Below are 14,391 nucleotides of genomic sequence, written 5' to 3'. Positions count from 1 at the left end.
GATGCTATACCACTAACATCAGTAGTATTTCAAATTCTGCAGTGAAAGTGTTCAGTATGCATTAACACTGGAACATGGCAATGAGGAAACAGTTTGCTTTCAGGCTCCATTGCTAGCTCTATGTCAGTTGTGGTTGCTGTAATAATTAGAGAATACAATTTAATTCCAGCGCACTTAGTTCAGCAACACCATAATGAAGTTGTAGGAGCATTTAGCAAGTGGGTGCTGTGAGGTCTTTTACATTCATCAAGAGCTCCAGATAAACATTCTCAAAGGTAACTCACTATATCCCTTCAAATCTTTAAAATTTTTTTTTCATATTTCACCAAGACATCTGCCCAACTCACTAGTGTACCATGACCTGTGCCTACTATGCTAACGTTTCTCTCAAGTTTTGTAGTAGTTCCAATATATATGTCATCTTTGTTCACCATGCATGGTAACAACTACCTGTTTTCTTTTTGTTTTGCGCTGGTACAGCTCCAAATCTAGTAGCACCCTAGAACACAACTGGGACTCAGTCATACATTCATCTGAAGAATCACATTAAAGATAACTCAAGCAGACTTATCATTGCAAATGATCTAAGAGGACTACAGACTGAAAACCATCCTCCTTTTAGTGTAGTGAAAAAACAGTAGCCAGATTAGTAGCCAAACATAAGCATTTTAAGTTACTGTTTTCATGAGGAATGAAGTTTAAAAGTATATACACAGTTCTTTCATGAACCTTTTGAAATGTTCATGCATATTTTGGGGGAAAAAGAATAAAATGGAACAACACGTTCTTCATCAACTTCCACATTTTTATTTCTTGCTTTACTGATGGTCTAAAACTGTTTCCAATAATAAAGAGCTCTGCAACATGCTTCAGTATTGAAACAACACATCTTCAGTTATCTTGTCATCTTACAAAACCATAACTACACTCTTTACTTAGAAGGATTTGGCATACTTTGCAAATAGTTGGCGTATTACAGAAATGTGCTTTAAGAAGTAGATAAATATTCACTTGCTGTAACAATAAGAAAGGCAAGAATATGCAGCTATAGTATTTCCCCAGTGAAGAAAAAGGAGATACAGTTTGGAACACTTTCCTTAAACTTAGAAGCCTGGATCATGCAAGGTATGTTGAAAGTTACTTATGAAATACTACCAGTACATGAATCAACAATCTTGATTGTTGAGAGAGGGACTAGAGTGATTTGCACATGGAAAAAACACAAGATAAACCTGACTGCATTGTAACAATTTTGATCTCTTCATGACATGAAGAGTTTTCAGATTTTGAATTCACGATAATAAACAGTGAAGAAGTTGGCCAGGAAGTCATTTATCTTCATGCCACCACCTGTCTAAAATGGAAGACCCACAGATTTCTGTGTAAGTTGACTTTGTTTTTAAATACACTTAATTGATTTATGTTTGCCAATCAATAAAGGACAGACATAACTTATCTCACAAATACACTGTTACAACCAATAGAACTATTTTCAAAGATATCTTTTGGATTAAAATGTTTAAAAGTATTTTACAAAAATAAGGTAAAATAAATTACTTATTTTAATGAACAGATATAAAATCCGTGAACCAAACACATGACATTGACACAAAGAAAATATATTAATCTAAAGGCCAGTTAACTACCACAGTGGTATGAAGCTTCAAGTAAATTACTAGGCACTTTTTGCCCAAATAACAGTCACACATTCAGTGGAGAAGTCCAGCTGAGAGAAATGCCTGAAAATTTCTAAAGCTTTCTAAAATTCTAAATTCCCCATAGAAGTGCAAATAAAAAGGTAACAACAAAAAGGCCAGCTATTACGCCATGCAGAACAGCCATGGTTAGCTGCCTTTCTTCTGTTCAGCTTTGCAGGAGTTCTAAAAATCGTGTTTAACAACTCAGCCTTCATCAGCTTATATGGGCATTTCTTTTACAGATTTACATGTCAAAGTAGAGAGGCAATGCAGCCACAGACATACTGCAAAAACAGATAAGAAGAAAGGCTGTGGGGTTACATGTGAGTACAAAGAGGCAGAACATACTTGAATTTAGCATTTATTTGAAGCAACATATTTGAAAAAGTGCACAGTACTTGCAGAATACTGAGAAGTCTGCATTACTGTGCTCATTACCAACCAATTTCTAATTGTGTGAACAACCCCAGCATCATAAAGACCCCCAAAAATTAGAAGCTAAATCTTTCAGCAAAGAAAAAAATGAACTGTCACATGGCAATTTAAGTACCAGTAACACACACAAGCTATTACGATAAAATAGCTAAAATAGCTTAAAACAAACAAACAAACAAAAATAAAACACAAATAGGATGAAAATAAAGGGAAACAAAAGCAAGAAATTACATATTTTCAATACTTTGAAAGTATGATTTATACTTAAGTAATTTTATATTAAGTATATTAAGCACAGATTTTTAACGTATATAATTTTATATTAGGTATATTTAGCACATTAACCTGTGCTCATATATACTTATATGTATATAAATTTATAGAAGTTTATATAAATGAAAAAGTAAAAAAAAAAATAAAGCTTTAGAAAGTTTGTGGCATGATTTTAAAGCACGCTGTTGGATTTGGGAGGTGGGAAGGAGCATAGCACTAAGTAGACCTTAAGAAATCTTGTCGTATCAATTAGGAGCAAAGTTCTCCAGATGGAAGATCAGGTCTACAGCAGCATCAACATCTGGTACAATATGATCTGGTTCTACTAAACCGGGATCAAACCTAAAATCTCTGTGACCATGGAACACTGTTTCAGTTATGCTCTCCTTGGTATCCAAGGGTGCCTCTGTGTGAGGATTATAAACCCCAGTGCAAACGAGAACAGACCTACAGTGGGTAGCAGCAGCAGATGCTAATTCATTCTCCCAACTGTTGTCTATTTCATCATCCTGAGAGAGAGCAGCAGACCCTCTGCCTCCAGCAACTTTTGCCTGAATCTGTGTTTTTGAACCTTTTCTGGAGTTCTTCTCTTCAAGATAGCGATTGTAAAGGTTAGCACCATAGACATCAGTCATGAGATTATCTCTGGAAATGTAAGAAGTTTAGTCAGCAACACAATTTTAGTTCTCTGATTTCAATTCATAAGAGAAGACATTTTTAAGGGTTTGATTTAACAGTTTAATTTGCGCTTTACGTAACTTCATGTGGATGTAGACAGGAAGAAATCCAAACATATAGCTATTTTATTATGCCATTGTATCAACTATGACATTTAATAGGAGTAATTCTCCATAATGAAAATTGCAGACGTGGGTAAGCGGGAAAGGGAATCAAGAATAAATTTCAACAGTCCATGAATGAACTTACTATATTTCCAAACATCTTGGAGATTCTGGAACAGTCCCTAATATAACAGAGCTTTTTCTCATTCTGTGGAAAGGATTCTATGATGCCACTACATGCACAGTAGTGCATGACCAAGCTTAATGACACCACAAATCAATTCTAGCTCTACATTCCTTAAAATTCTATTTTCTACTCAAAGCTTGTTAGGGTTATACCAGTAACTAACAAAACAGTCCTGCCACTGCCTTTTTGTTAAAGACTTACAGAGTATGTAAGAGAAATTTTAAGAAATGGACATATAAACTAATTTTTGCACTTCTACAGAAATTACACATAGAAAGAGCTAAGTATTAAGTTTCAAGATTAGAAACAATGAGGTTTGAAATCATAAAAAAGTACAACATAGTGCCAAGAATGTTAGGAAGTCCCAGTGGTGGCATAATGATCCCAACTAACCAAGTAAGAGCTGGGTATTTTAGTTTGCTGGTATTATCTCATAAGTAAATACCTCATTAGACTTATAACATCTTACCCAACAGCATAAAGAGTTTGAATAGGTTGCTTCCATTGTCTTTCTGCTGCTTGAGTCCTGATAAGGTATTCTGCGTACTGATAGGTCAGTTCACTAGGCTTGCCCATTAAGGCCTCATATTTCAGATCTTTGCCAGTGATCTTCTTGTAAATGTTTTCCAAACAAACCATGAATGTTCCATGCCCAAACCTAAAAAGATAAAAAGGCCTTGTGACAAATCAAATTTTATAAAGTATACAGGAAAAAATTAGATTCTTTTTTTTTAAGGAATAAATCATATCCTGTTACCATGAATTTTCCCTCAATTTGCATGCAACATTTCCACAGCTGTTTCAGTAATAACTAGGTGCTGATTAGCTGAACAATGAAGACCTTAACAAAAAAAGTAATTGGGACAGCACAGACTTATCAGTTTTAAAAATGCAGCAATGATTTGCAATACTGTTGTTTGTATTTAAGCAGGTGCTTCAGTTACAAAAGGGAATTTTTGAAATAATACCTAGCCTGTGAGCTGCTCTTTGCAGTGACCAAACAGAATCAACTGAATTACTAAAGAGAAGATGAAAAGGAAAGTTGGAAATGAACAGAAGGAAAAATAACCTCTTTAACCACAGGAGTATACCAAAATCCACTCTGTAATCTAAAAACTTCATGGGTTTCTCTAAAGAATAGAAGCAACGGAGAATCATGGAACAAATTATAATTTTACAACAAGCTTTTGAAAACTCAATTATTTTACTCAAGCAAGCTGGTAACAGTGACAATGGCTCATCAATCAAGCCAAACCAAGCCAAGCCAATTAATTTAAAAGATGTAATTTCATGCTTTAAAAAAGCAGTTTTACTTCATTACTGAAATCAGGATATGGGATTAGGGATGGATTAATACATATCACTCGAGAAACAAGGAAGCATCAAAAACACTAAGAAGAATAAAAAGTTGCTATACAGCAATCCTATTTTCTGGAGTATACAGAGTACTTTAGAAGAACTGTTAGGTACTCATCTGTGTTAGGCACATAGCTGAGTATAGCTGTTCAAACCAAGTATCTACAGCCTAAAAAAAAAAAGTGTAACACTGATCGAATGAGCACCAGAAGCCATCTGAGACATTGTGCTAATAAATTCAGTCTCTAGTGGCCTAGAAATTAAAATAATCTTTAAGAAAAAAGCTAAAAAGTTGGAAACAGCTGTAGGACTTCAGTATGGTAAAGAATTAGTTTTGCCAAATTAACTGTTCATTTCCTCTCTCTACCTTGTTTGTTAAGAAACATGAATAAATCAGGATGCAATTATTTCCAGTACTTATTAGCAACAGCTTAAAACCACATTTTCCAGTAGGGAAGGTAACAGCACTGACATACAAATCTGTCATACTGTCAAGCTCAAATGAAAAAGGAAGATTTCAGTTTTAACACTGGATCTTTCCCAAAGAACAAAACTGAAACTATGCGTCTTATTTTCTGTAGATATACTCATTACCTTACTCTAGTTGAAACTATTACATACACATAGTCTGCTAATGTGTTAATTAGAGATGGTCTTTGCAACCAAGTAAGAATACCTGACAAGATCTTCTACCCAAGAGCAAGCCCATTATCAAGTCACAATAACAACAATATCTGTTTTGGTGTATGTTCAGTTTTTACTATTTCTTTTTTCTTATGTTGCCTAAACAGTTCACTATGTTGTCTTCAGCTCAAAACCACTGCTTTCAATTAGCAGGGCAATTTCTTCACTTTACAAGAAACTGCAGGGTAGAAAACAGGAACACCAAAAAAAGGATCTAATGATATGAAAAGAAAAATAAAAGGGGGTATTGTTTCCAATTTTTTTCCTTTAGACAAACTCTAAGGCTCTCAAGCAAAAATTTCTCTATTTTGCAAGTAAGGAAACAAAAAAGGTTTAGGTGTTACAAGCGCTTTATCTCAAGTAACTAATTTCCTGGATGCAATACTGTAAGCAGTAATAAGGCAGCATTTGCTGAAAGTACACTACTTTTGAAATGTTGTATTCAAAGCTGAGACCTACTGTGAAGCTACATCAAACACTTACATGAAAACGTTGATCATGGATTCTACTGAAAAAGCGAGGAAAAACCTAAGATACAACATGGCATATACACACTGTAATTGCACTTACCTTGGAGACTGTGCTTCAGCTACCCACATCAGATCCATATTACAAGCCAGTACAGGTATATGAGGGTAATTTTCATGGTGATACGGATTTCCAGGATAGCCACTTGTCAGCAAAACATCTATGATCAATTGAAGGTTGGTTTCCCACCTGACTGGCTCCCCAAACAAGACAACAGCTGTAAGAACAAGAATTACAAAACAGAGTTAACAGGGCATCAAAACCCTGATGCAACTTGGTCTAAAGAGGCTGAGCAATTAATTTTATTTCATCAGTTCATGTTAAATCGTCGCATTAATTTTATGTTTTAGCATTACATATCCATTCATTCATAGAAAAATCTTGGAAGTAACAAAACCCCAGGGCAAAATCTATGTGTTTAAGAAATTGTTTTTGTTTTTGTTTTTTTTTTTGTATTGGCTAAGTTGCTCCACAATCTTGCTTCACTAAGTCTTATGTATCTTTGTGTACCTTTGTGAATTCTGTATGTTTACATACTGTATTAAAATAATCCATCAGTAATGTTATTTTATTCGTCTTAAAAACAAATTTGGGATACTGATTCTAGACAACTTTCAGATCTCCAGCAATCACAATCTGTTGTTTTTTTTTTTTAAATCCTGAAGTCCAGTTTTTACCTTACCTTCCTGTTTTGCAGACAAAATGGGGATGTGAATATGGCCTACTGAAACATGATGCTTCTTATACTACAACTCTGAAGTGACCCTCCTGACAACTGCAAGACCAAGACCCGTTATTTCTGAACTCTTCAAGTCATTCTTAATATTTAAAAGGAATGCAACAATAGCCTGGTAAAAAAAGATAGAAAAGGAAAGCAGACCTCACCTTCCTTCTGAAGCTTTAAAGATACATGGTTGAAAATTGCACATATAAAACAGTTTTCTCATGCTTTATACATTCCATATTAATGGCCAATGTCACTAATGAGGAAATTTTGGAATTGTCTCAACCAACTTTCTAATGAGGCCAGCAATAATAATTATACTGAAAAGTACAATAAAGGTACTTCATCTATTAATGGACAGTTGCAAGTTAAGTAAAGATAACTGACCCTCAATCTTGGGAAGCTCCACAGCAGAGGGGTACTGAAATAAGAAAAAAGTGAAAGTTTTCTACAAGATTAAACAGCTACTACTATTTTTAACAGAATAAATTCGAGTATAGCTCCCACACTTGCCTTCCACAACACTGACAGGAAACACACACTCTATTTTGGTGCAGCTACTGCTCCAGTACCTGATGTCAGTTTACTTACAAATTTGCATTTCAAGTTCTAACTGAAATCTCGTGGTAAATGGACAGCAGACAAGTTATTGCATTCTACATATGGAAGCCTTCTACAATCTATTCAACCACCTCTGGGAACATACAAAGCTTCAGCTGCTTGTTTCACTCCTGTGTGTTACGTAAAGTATGGATGTTTATTTTTCTGCAGGAATGACACAGGCCTCTGTCATTAACAACACATTTGAAAAATGTATTTTGAAACATATTTCTTTAACACTGCTAAGAGAAAATATTGTTAACACATCATACAACATTTATTTGCCAAACAGTAGTTTCATGATTTACTTGTCGTTGTGACAAACACATAACCATTTTCTTGAACTCTAAATGTGCACGGTTGAGAAGCAAGGCAAACACTGATATAATTAAGAATTGTATGAACCACAAAGAATTTCTTGACTATCCATTGAAAAAAATCTTCATTTACTGACCCTGCATATATTTAATATATGCATACATTTGATGTGTATGCATACATTCACTTCATATTGAAATTCTGCAAAATTCAGTTCAAACCATGCTGCTAATGCAAACTAACAGTATGTACTGTTAATATTTAAATATACTAACATATGGTATAAACAAGAAAAGCAGTCCTTTGGAGAAAAGTTAGTTATCTGCAAATCATTCTTTACAATCAGATCAACCTCAGAGCCTAAAGCAGCAAAGACCATCCCATACTGGAAGAAAAAGCTAATTTCATCTTCCATACATTCATAGAAACCAGTAAGCTTTCCAAAACAGATTTTTGATTAGGTATCTGTAACAAGTTATAAGTTGTCTCACAGCCGTAAATTACAAAATGTAAAGATTTGTTATAAAGTTAACATGAACAGAAGAAAAGTCTACAGCTGTTAAAAATGTTGCAATAAAACAAACAGGGAAACAGAAAAAAAAAGCTAAGTCAAAATGCAGCATAAAACAACAACATTAGCTCTGTAGTTTAAATACGGACCTCTACTGTAGGATGTCATGTAATGATCAAACATAAAGAATTTAAAACAAAACACGGACTCACCGAAACATCAGGTGTTCTGTCATGGTCAACTACATCCAGCAAAGGGTATTTCTCCCGCAATGTTTCAATGGTGATGGGTTGACTGAAACCAAGGCTGGAAAAACACCAGTTAAGGATACAGAATTCCTTACGTTCAAAGACTTATAAAAAATCTGTAATTCAGTTTTAACATAAGCAGTTTATCATCTAGTAAAGCAAATTATTTCGGAATAAAAGCAAGATATTAAAGACTTTTCTTGCATGAGATAAAAAGATGATCATTCCATTCTTTATATATAGAAGATCTGTACGCCTGAAATCTTAAGACAGAAATTATGTAGAGAGCTTGCTCAAAATACGAGATTAGAAGGAAGAAGTCACCCAACAGCTGCAATATTCAAAGATTATCTTTACATAAATACAGAAAAGTTCATCTGATGGCAAGACAAGTTATGTAATCCTTATAGGAAAGAAATATGATCTGAGGAAAAAATACTGTCCCCACAAACCATGCTTTCCTTTGGCCATTATAGCTGCAGATGTATTTTCAGATAAACATAGTAAAGCTCAGTCTACTGCAGAACAATGAACTGACCAATAAAGGTTAATTATGCCCTACAGGTAGCAAAGATAAATTCAGAAATACACTAAAAAAAGGAAAGGAGAAAAAAATGGAGAAAATTTCCAGATTTGCATAGTAGTTCTCTTAAATGCAGATATATCTCATTAATTTTAACTTACATAGCAAGAAAATAATCAAACTAAAACTGCTCATTTCAGCAAAAAGCAGTTGGGATGCTATTTGCAATACTACTAAGACTTCTGCAACGAAGATGCAAATAAGAGCTATTTATATATATCAATTATACAAACTAAGCCACCTGATTTTGTATCAGAATTAACACTACAGACGACTTGTAAAGTTATTTGAAAATAAGGTTATCCCCTACAAGAATACTATCCAACAAGTGCACTTTTTATATGCTGAATTCAGTCCTGTAACATACTTTTCTCTTAACATGTCTAACAAATTTTGGCAGGTAACTGGAACGTTCCTTCAGTAATTTTTCTCATCTTTGAGCATGAAAGCAAACTTATACTTAGAAATTGCATCTACATTTTTTACAACTTATCGTTTAAAAGTTCAGAAGGGAGTTACTAAGATCATTAAGTCAGAAGCTTCGACAGCACAATTATATCAATGTAATTAAAGATCTTTTTGACAGTTAGTACAGAAGCTGCAAAAATATTTTCAAGTATAGGATTACTCTAGATATTGGCTATGAAAACAATATTACTTGGACTAAGATGTTTACAAAAAGGAAAAAAAAAAACACAAATCACAAAAGTAGAACCTACACCCCAGCTAGTAAAGCTAAGAACACATGTTTAGCAGGTTATTTGTTAATGCTGTGACATTCTCCTTTACAAAGCAGATCTCAAGCTGCTGAGTTGAAAGGAAGGTGAGATAAATAACAGATAATAACATCCCACTCCACTAGCAGGGGATAACCTACTGGCACCTGAGCCAAGCAGGCTGGCCTGAAGAAGGTAACAGAAAATGAAAGAAACGTAGAGCAACAAACTCAGGCTCTGAAATACCATTCCCAAGACAAGGCTAACTATATTATTTACTACATGATACTGTAGAGTGCCATGCTCTCATTTCAAGAGGATAAAGGTTGGACCAGATGATCTTAGAGGTCTTTTCCAGCCTAAATGATTCTATGATTCTAAGAGAGTACAAACCCTTTGTGCCAAAGGATCGTTCACAAATATATGCCAAAGAAATAATTCTTTCTTCTTTTCACAGTAAAAAGGCATGTAACAGTGAGGTGAAAAGTGCAGAATAAAGTAAAGCAACAATCAACAAGGCAACCATTTTCAAAACATACATTTGACGTTAGAGTAGGAACTACCATAGCTTAACAACGAATTCTTAATACTGAATTTGTAGTGTTTAATTATTTGGTTTTCCGAACTCGATTAAGGAAAATACTTAAGCAGAAAGTTGCCATTTGTTTTTTTTAAAGATACTCTTGAGCAATATCCAGAAGCGGTCCTTGTCCAGATACAAGAACACATTTTTCATGATAACGTTTGAACATCCGCAGAGGACTGTGTGACATCATCACTTGGTCTTGGGAAATCTGTTTGAAATTTAAGAACAAAAGGAATTTATTGGCTTTCAGGTAAGTGATCTAAATGTAGATTTAATTAACAGGTGTGACAAATTCTATGAATTACAAAACAATCATACATATTTGTATAAAACCCTATCATTTTATTTATTTTTTTTTTTTTACTAAATTTCACAGTTGAAGTACTGATAACATCTCCCTGTCAAAAAAAAACAAACAAACAAACATACATTGCTAATTGACATACACATTCCTTTCTGCTTCCATAATTCTTCTATTCCACATCAACACAAGTTTTTCTCTCCTGGTTTTACAGAGTTACCAGATTAATTTAGAAAACAAACAAGGAAGATGAACCAGCACTGCTCTAGATCTAATTGCGGTAGATTTGCTAGACTGTAGCGTTGATTTTGTTGTATTAGAAGACCTTCTTCTCTTAGTTTACATATCCCATTCCTTTAATAGCTATGAAAACAGTAAAATGATTATCCTAGAAGAATTCCTACTACAAATTACTATCTACTACTATTACAGATCTAAAAAAAAAAAAATCCAGAAATAATTCAGATATCACATTTTATCCACAACATGTGTGATTTTCTATTGATGTAGACCCTTACTGAAAGAAAAGGCACCGCAGAACTAACTTTATGGCTTCATCTTAGTAATGCTCAAACATAGTCCTCAACAATGCACCTGCAGAGCCCAAAGACTGGAGGGGAATAAATTTTTTACCACTTGTACCAAAGACAGATAGAAGGCTCCAGTCTTCACATTATCACTGAAGACATTCAGCTTGCTAGAACAGCATTTCACGTTACTGGCACACATTTATTTTTATTCAGAAAGAGAAGGCAAGTTTTAGTCCCACAGTAATAATTTTGCAAAGAAATTCCATTGCTATTGGAAACATCACTACTTTTACCAACGGAAATACCATTGCCATTAGCTTCAGAGAGTATTTTTTACTTTTATAATACTTCCAGCAAAGCATTTCAGAGGGCCTAAGGGAAAAGCAAAATTCACTGAGCAGCATTTAATGGAATATAATACATTTGACAATCACTGAAAGTATATAACTAAAGAAATAGGATTTAAGCTACTCACTGGAACTCCCAGTATATGAGACAACTGATCAGCTTTTTTCTGGCGAAGGCAATTCCCTGCATTGGTGACAAATACCACAGGCACCAAGAATTGTCCCTGAGAATTAACTAGCTTTTGAAAGGCCGTTTTTGCAGCAGGTATCGGAGTCTTTCCTCGTACCAGTACACCATCAATGTCAAAAAGAAACCCAAAGGACGGCAGAACGTTGAGCTGCAAGAAGAAATTGAAAAGAAAGAGTATATTAGTTATGTCCATATGTGTACATATTTGATGAAATATGCAACACCTACACTGCAGTTAACAGACACACTTGCACAGGGAAGGAAAGGATCTTGCATTTTGCCCTTTCTAATACGCCCTATAGGCACACTTATGTGATACAATGCTATTGGAAGGGACGTACTGACAGAAATCCAGCCCGCCGCGCACTGAGAAGGGCATTTTGCCCATCAAAGCAGCACTTTGTCCCTCATCAATTATTCACTGGGTACATCTTTCCAGCAGCTGGGTACAGCAGAAATGGACACTGCCGTCACCGTGAGAGACAGGAGAGGCAGCCACACTCTCCTTGACAAGATCTCGCTGCTGTCTCCTCCAGAAGCCACAAACTGCATTTTCAAAACCCGTGAGTGAGAGTGTATTCCAATACAAAGCCCAGTTTAGTAAGGTCAGTATTTTAAAGGCATGGCAGCGTCAAGTTTAGCTGTCCGAACACCGAGGGAGAGGAGCTGAGCAGCAGGTTCCCAGCGGGTTCCCAGCGGGTTCCCAGCGGGTTCCCTGCAGGCAGCAGCGGCACCCGCGCGCCTCACGCCCCGCTCCGACCGGTCGGGCGCCGCCTCCCTCAGGCCCAGCCCCGCGGGACCCCCCCCCCCGGGCCCGGCTGCGGCCGCTTCCCGGTCCCGCCCGGCCCCTCTCACCTGGCCGCCCCCGCTGCCCTCAGCCGGCGGCTCGGGCCCGCTGGGCGCCGGGAGCCTGAGCGGCCGCCCCGCGGAGCCGCCCCCGAGGAGGCCGCGGAGCGCGGGCAGCCCCCGGCGCATGGCGGCAGCCCCCGGGCACGGCCCCGAGCCGCCGGCCCCTGATCCCCGCCCCACGCCGGCTTCTCCGCCCCGGGCGGGCGGTGCCGGGGCCCCGGGGAGCCCCGCCCCGGTAAAGGGCCCGGGATCAGCCAGAGGGAAGAGAAGGAGCGGAGCCCGGCGCCCCCCCGGCCTGTGCGAGGTGCACGAAGGCACCTGTCGGGTGCTGGAGCGGCATCACAGCAGCACTCCCCACCTCCTGAGGCGAGGAACCAAACACAACACACCATTAGTTAACAGATACCCCGCAAAGCTCTCCTCATCTTCCTCATCTGCTAACACGGATTAAGTAAATCCACCGATTTCCTCATTCTCCCCCCCCAACGCTCCAGGGAGATCCCGGTCCTCCAGTGACTGCGCTGCACTTACCACGACAGAGTAGGGACGGTGTCTTCTGTCTGCACTACTCACGGGGTTGGCATTAAATGAAACAAAGCTGCGTGCATTTCCAGATCAGAAAAGCACACAGAAAATGATGCAGAGAACAGAACTGTTAAAACGTTGATTAAGTTATTCCCTCAAATCCCAAGCCAAGACCATGCAGAGCACAGAACTCTGAAGCAGAAAAGAACAGAAGCATTGTAAAATGATTATTGTCACCTGGACACGTTTAACACTGAGGTATTATACCAATGGTGGAGTTACAGGCCTGATAAAATCCACATCTCTACAGCTGCACACCCAAAGTAAGAGTTAATGCAGGCATACAACACTGTTGCATTCCGTAGGACAACCTACAAGTTCAGTTTCATGGCTTTGGCTACAGAAGTGTCCCAGCCCTAACTTCACCAGCCCTGTAACAGCCTGTAAAGCAAACAAAATATAGGTATTTTACTGTAGGTCACTGCCAAGAAACAATTATTCTGTAATTTGTTGACTCAGACATGGCTGAAGAGAACATTGTACTTAAAAACACTTGGCATTCAGAGCTGCACCATATTCGGCACAGAGGGTTCAACCAGCTGCCATCTTGCATTGCACAGTTCCAGACTGCATTTTTATACATATATTCACTTCATCTTGGTCAGCGGAGATCAGTATTTGCCTTCAAGGCTTCTCTATTTATTATATTGGTCTTACTCAGGACTGTTACAAACTTTCTTGAACATGAATGCAATTACTATCTATACGCTGCAGTGTATAGCTTAGCAAATCAGCAGCAAGACCTGCATTTTTCTTACAAGCACTCTTCCACTAGAAAAAAAAAAATAAAAGAAAAGAAAAAAGGACAGTCTAACAGAAGCATGGTTGGCATGGGGCTGTTTACAACCAAACTTTAAATGCCTTTTTGGCAAGGCCATTTGGCAGCTCTAGTTCATTTATTTTTGTTTGCCTTTTTGTCATACTATGGTTTGGTGACTAACGCTCCTGAAGCTTGATAAGGACTTAACAGCCAGACTACCAATTTATTAAGCTCCAGGAACTCAGTGGCTGAGTGCCAGGCAACAAAGCCCTTAGCTTTCCCATACCAATCTCTTCCATAGGTGAAGTACACTACTCTGATCCAGTCCTGCCTGTCCATAAGCCTCCAACATGAAAGAAGCCTGTTCTTCCATTCTTGGTGGTCAGGCATTTCAGGGAAGGAACTCCAGGAAAGTGTTATCTTTTACAGCAACACAAATAACCTGTGGATAAAGTACATTAGCTTTTCTAAAAGCAAGACTAGAAAACACTTCTGAGACAGCAGCAAAGAGTAAAAACAGCTTCAGAAAGATGCTTGCAACTCAAAGAACACAAAATTGAGTCAGAAACAGATTAGTATGCTGTTACATTATAATATAGAG

At 37.4% G+C, this 14,391-nt stretch overlaps 1 protein-coding gene across 5 annotated transcripts; it reads right to left on the bottom strand.

The window, feature by feature from the left end:
• Positions 1-2: 2 nt before the first annotated feature.
• Positions 3-12,856, bottom strand: LOC137862419 (haloacid dehalogenase-like hydrolase domain-containing 5). Of its 5 annotated transcripts, none has more exons than XM_068694482.1 (9): positions 12,452-12,856; positions 11,535-11,744; positions 10,324-10,436; positions 8,308-8,401; positions 7,054-7,087; positions 5,985-6,159; positions 3,844-4,032; positions 2,857-3,050; positions 3-136 (listed from the first exon to the last, which is right to left on the bottom strand). In XM_068694482.1, the coding sequence occupies exons 1-9, from the start codon at positions 12,569-12,571 to the stop codon at positions 30-32; spliced, it is 1,236 nt and encodes a 411-aa protein (XP_068550583.1). In that variant the 5' UTR covers positions 12,572-12,856; the 3' UTR covers positions 3-29. The 5 variants fall into 5 exon arrangements, with proteins under 5 accessions (XP_068550583.1, XP_068550586.1, XP_068550585.1 ...); XM_068694485.1 differs by having other exon boundaries at positions 6-136; positions 2,853-3,050; positions 12,452-12,854; XM_068694484.1 differs by lacking the exon at positions 3-136 and adding an exon at positions 785-1,981 and having other exon boundaries at positions 2,853-3,050; positions 12,452-12,854.
• Positions 12,857-14,391: the final 1,535 nt, after the last annotated feature.

The sequence above is a fragment of the Anas acuta genome, chromosome 11 (assembly GCF_963932015.1).
Source record: "Anas acuta chromosome 11, bAnaAcu1.1, whole genome shotgun sequence".
Lineage (NCBI taxonomy): Eukaryota > Metazoa > Chordata > Aves > Anseriformes > Anatidae > Anas > Anas acuta.
Note: the sequence above shows the minus strand (reverse complement) of the source record. Positions and strands in the feature narration are given on the sequence as shown.

Coding starts and splice junctions, on each gene's coding strand:
- LOC137862419 (XM_068694481.1), bottom strand. CDS start 12,571: ATGCGCCGGGGGCTGCCCGCGCTCCGCGGCCTCCTCGGGGGCGGCTCC. Junction 10,437..11,534: donor CTCATATACTGGGAGTTCCA/GTGAGTAGCTTA, acceptor AATTTCAAACAG/ATTTCCCAAGACCAAGTGAT. Junction 7,088..8,307: donor ACAGAACACCTGATGTTTCG/GTGAGTCCGTGT, acceptor TTCTTATTTCAG/TACCCCTCTGCTGTGGAGCT.